The sequence below is a fragment of the Polyodon spathula genome, chromosome 10, assembly GCF_017654505.1.
Source record: "Polyodon spathula isolate WHYD16114869_AA chromosome 10, ASM1765450v1, whole genome shotgun sequence".
NCBI lineage: Eukaryota > Metazoa > Chordata > Actinopteri > Acipenseriformes > Polyodontidae > Polyodon > Polyodon spathula.
In genome coordinates this window covers 4874771-4879770 of record NC_054543.1, presented here as the reverse complement: position 1 = coordinate 4879770, position 5000 = coordinate 4874771, and the positions used below count along the sequence as shown (strand labels likewise).

The 5000-nt window shown below is 36.3% G+C and overlaps 1 protein-coding gene across 14 annotated transcripts in view; it reads right to left on the bottom strand.

Annotated features, from left to right (window-relative positions):
• LOC121321738 (transcription factor COE3-like) overlaps window positions 1–5000 on the bottom strand; it is an 88061-nt gene that overhangs the window by 10214 nt on the left and 72847 nt on the right. For all 14 annotated transcript variants that reach the window (XM_041260842.1, XM_041260840.1, XM_041260850.1 and 11 more), the window contains exon 11: window positions 1274–1362. In XM_041260842.1, coding sequence (XP_041116776.1) covers window positions 1274–1362 — 89 coding nt within the window. The remainder of the gene's footprint in view (window positions 1–1273; window positions 1363–5000) is intronic.

The window sequence follows — 5000 nt, the reverse complement described above, 5'->3', positions numbered from 1 at the left end:
ACTGTTTTACCTGAATTAAAAGAGCCAAGTAACATTGCACTGTGGTCGTTATGCAAGCTGATCTGTATTTTTTTAACGTAAAAAATTCCACTTATTTTGAAGTGTTTTTTTTTTTATTCCATTGTCTGTCTTTCTTTAACTATGACTACATTAATGTACTTGTTATTAAGTTGAATAAATTCAGCGACATTATACAAAAAGCTTCAGGGTTAACTCAGTTGGTATACCTTTTTATTGGTAATACAAATAGTTTGAGGCATTTATTGGAACAAGATTTCATGTCCAGATATTGCTTTCCACTGAGACAAAAAAAAAAAAAGAAACAAGTGTAATTGAAACATTTCATGTTCTGTGAACTAACTGTGGTGTAGGTGATTTCAATTTTGGTTTCTAACAATAAATATCTGAACTGCACAGCTAAGTCTTTTAGAAATAATACAGTGGAAGTTAATGATATTGCTAACTTACATGCTGAGCCTTAATAGATAAGGTCTTAATGATAGTTATTATATTATTAAAACTCAAAGGTGGTCAACGCTTACTGTGCACACAGGTATTTTGTATAAACTAATCAGTCATAATATTATGAATATCATATTTTTTCCCCCCTGCTACAAATTGGAAATTAGCAGGATTTCCATTAGCATTGTGCAATCGTGGATTGTATCAAAGAAAAAACCCAATATTGAATCAAAGAATCACAAAAATGATAAGTATGAATTATCTTTCATGTTACACATCAAAACAAAGTGCCTGTGATCTATATCATGTGCACAGAAAAAGAGGCAGCCTTTTTCTTTGTTGAATGTCAATGAAAAGGCCCTCTAGATATTAATGTGTGGACTTCATTTATTAGCCTGCTAAGACAAGGGCTTATAACAAAAGCTTTGTAAACAAAAGATTAAACCGAATCAAACTTTAGAAAATGAAAGGAAAACAAGAGTCAGATAATCACAGATCAGAGTGGGGCTGCTTAGATTACAATCACTATGAGTACTGGAGTGGAAAATGTTTCATTGAACTATTTCGCCACACAGAAAGTTTGCGCTCCTCTTACAGAATCCAAAACAATCCATGTTTTGCACAATAAAACAATTGCCTCTTTTGATTAAAAAAAGCAAGCAAACAAACATACTGTTTGAATGAATGCAATCTACGATTACAGATTTGATTGAATAATGATAGTTTGGCAAAGGAGACTGCATGTACTGACTCTGAATTACATTGCTGAATTAATTTCTGTAAAGAGAAATCTCTTTCTGTAGATACTGACCTTAGGTAACCTTTCTGGGTCACCTGGATGCCTAGGAATGACCTTCTGCAACCTCTGGAACCCATAGTCTATGGTTGGTTCGTTCAATGCTAGAGAGGAAATAAATAACACCTATTAAAATAAAACTTTTAGAACAAGTAAAACCAGACACTGTGTTATTTTCATTGCATGTTTCAAACACTTGAGCTATAGCACAAGAGACACATAAATGTAAGTCCTGCTGTCCCAGTTTTCTTCAATAACATGGGCAATAATTAATAAACTTAAATCTCAGGGTTAGTCAATACATTATAAATGATCTAGCTGAGTACTGGTACAGCCATGTAGGACTTTGGGCCATATAGAGCAATCATCGCAGCCGTGATGTGATGTCTGAATCACGGACCACCTTCTGTACAGTCTAAGGATTTATAGGAAACTGGCAATGATGACATATGTCCGGCTATTGCAAGACTCAGATTTATCCCTGTGGTCCTTTTTTCTCTAGCATATTGCCTGAGCGCAAACTAGGCAGGAGGAGCACTTAATCTTGCAAAGCTTTAATAATCTGTGAATAGCTGACTACAAACTGATGTAGAGCAGTATCATTCTACAGCTGCAGTGCACTAGCCTCATGAAATTGCAGGCCACAAATAGTAATTAATCTTTTTTTCTCCCTCAAATTGTAATTTTGAGTATGAACTGCACTGGGCCATAAATCAGTGGCACATGCCGCTGTGTACAGTATATGAATCATAATCCTGACTTGGTTAGACTGCACACATTGTGTTTAACAAGCTTTATAAGGAGTCACAGGGCTTTATTATGGCTCTCCCTGACTCAAACAAAAACTGAGCCTGAAGGCCTGAGGACCGGTTGAGATGAAAATACTTATTAGAGCATATTACTTCTTGATGTAGATATCATTTTCAGCAGAGTGACTCTGCAATGAATGGTGCTACATAAATCAATGGCTTTTCTGAGACTAATAAGAACTGCCTCCATCTATTCGTTACTCAGCCTGCAATTTTGGCCATCACTCATTAGTCAGCGTGTAATTTCATGATTAACACCATACAGCTCAGCAGGTTTGCTGAGTGCAAGTGAACACGAAGGCTTACAGCATGTAGAATTAAGGGCTGGGGACACAGAACTAAAAAATGCTACCCCAAATAATTGGTCAGTTTTATCATCAAGTGCTTCAATTATTTGTGCAAACACAGACAGTACATCTTGTAATCAATGCACTGTAGGGAGAGGAGAAAGGAGGTGACGGGCCTCACACGCATGCACTCAATAACACGACAGAAACTTGAAGACTGCAATTTGATTTGACATTCCATCATGCATCCTGGAGACAAAGGTCCACATAGGAATGTGAAGTAAGACATGTTCTTGTTAATAAAGCATTGATCCGACGTATTGATTTTACATGACATGGCTTTTGCTGGGATTTCGCCCTCCTTTTTTTTGCCCTGTGCAAATAGTAAAGCTCTTCAAACTGCTTCTGCGTCTGTGACATGGCCACATTTCTAACTCTCTGTGATGTAAATTCTATATGTGTAAAACCACTTCATAATCAGCCCATTAATCATCAGAGGCTGTCAGCATTGTCTTTCGGGACAATTTGTCATGTCTCTGCCTAGGCCTATACAAGTGTGTCAAGCAAAAGCCTGTCTGCCTAGGACAGATGAGCCTCCGCCAGTACAGCCTTGCCGAATGACTTGCTTAGAAAAAAAAAAAACTTAAATAAAGAATTACACTTCTTGATTAAAGAACAGAAATATGGCATACACTGCACATTGTAACATGTTGAGGTGTCCTCTATTTGGGAGCTAATCACCATGACTATTTGACTTAATGAATTTAGTCTGATGAAAGTTGGTCAGAAAAAAGATAGATGACCAACTTGTATTGATTTTATGCAAATGAAACTGACAGGTGATAGAAGCCTTAATGCAGGCTCTTAAATGCCTTATGACTTGTGATAACCACACACTTTAATTGTAAGACAGAAACATCAACCTTTGCTGTAGTGGATTTGCCTTAATTTTACTTGAGTAGAATGTGAAATAATAATGACTTTTAATCTGATATTGTGCATATAGATTATTTCCAATTATAATGTAGAAACAAAATAGCCAAGTCATTATTTTCATTTTTGTGGGCATTTGTAACATTTGAGTAAAGCACTTTAGTCACTGCTGAAAATGATAAAAGAATAGTTTAAAAAATACATTTTAGTGCCCCACTCACCACCCCCTGTATGTTACCTCACGGCAGCAGATCATGTTAGAACTAACTCCTTTGACTTCACATCAATATTAATGCTTTTGTACAATGGAAGTACCAACGTATTTGCATTTATGAATTACAATACAATTACCTATCTCTTTGTATTAAGGAGAGCAGTGACAGGCGCGCAAGAAACACAAGGTTTTGAATTGGAAGGGGTGGTGGAGGGTGGGTTGTATTATTTAGTTTGTCTTTCTTTTTTCTCAGACGGCAGCTGGGTGATATGCAGAACAGATTGACTAATAACAGGCTAAAACCACCTTGACTTTTGTCCCCACCCCTCCCTTCAAACTTCCAGCATATCTGGCCTGGAGCCCTTTTGTGTGCTGTGCAACATAAGATCTATCACCCTGCCGCCTGACAAAATGAGGAGCTTGGGAGACCTCTCTGGCAGGGCTCGCCACTAGTGGAGAAACATAAAACCCTCCACATACATCCAATAAATCCTTGACATGCTGAGTTTACAAGCCAGGAGTCCAGCAGAGGCAGGCCAGGCGCTGGCACGCCCAGTCACAGAGCACTGAGCCTGGCCAATCAATACCACTTTCCTGTTTTAGAACTGGGTAATTATGAGGTGGAGAGATTGCCTGACCTTTCACCTGCGCTGCATTACTTTGCTGATATTAAGATAAATTGCCTGATTTTGGGTAAACATATGCTGCAATTCAAACTGTCAGCACTGGTTTGCTCAGGGATAATTTGTATTGATCTCCCAGCTTCTTCACAATTTTGTTTACTGACCTCACGGATAATTAGAGAAGGAGCCACAGTAAGCTAAAGTCAGAGCTACAGAAGAATTTTACATATTTTATATATATATATATATATATATATATATATATATATATATATATATATATATATATATAGCAATTTGGAATTAATAGCACTGATAATAAAAATAGGGGGCGATTATCTAGTTAGCAGGGCTGATAGTTGTTTATTAATTCATCAGGATTCTAAGTAGCCTCAAATCATTACTTGGTGTATTAAAATGAAACTGTAAACACAAAAGACTACAAGAAAATTATATTGTGCCATTAACAGATTGATCACAGGTAAAAAAGAAAAATAGGGAAAACGATTGCTAGTTTGTGATTTTAATGTAGTAAGATTGTGAAAAAAATCCAGTTTTTTTTTTTTTTAAGAAATATAGAAAATGAGTATACAGTATCATGTTTTCCAGCCTAGTTTATTTGTTTCTCTTTATAAACAATACTACAAGATATTAATATTCTTGTAGAAGGTTCTTTATCACTTTCAAATACATTATTCCTGCTTTAGAGATAAACTGTATCAATATCCATTCAAGTAAGCCTAATGCATAGTAATTTTTTGTCAGAGAGCTTTTATTTTAGAATAAGAAAATTACACGGCAATAAAACCTGAATGAATAAAGAGCTAGTATGGTAGGGAATCACATTCCATGCCAAATGAGGCAAGCAATCAAGCA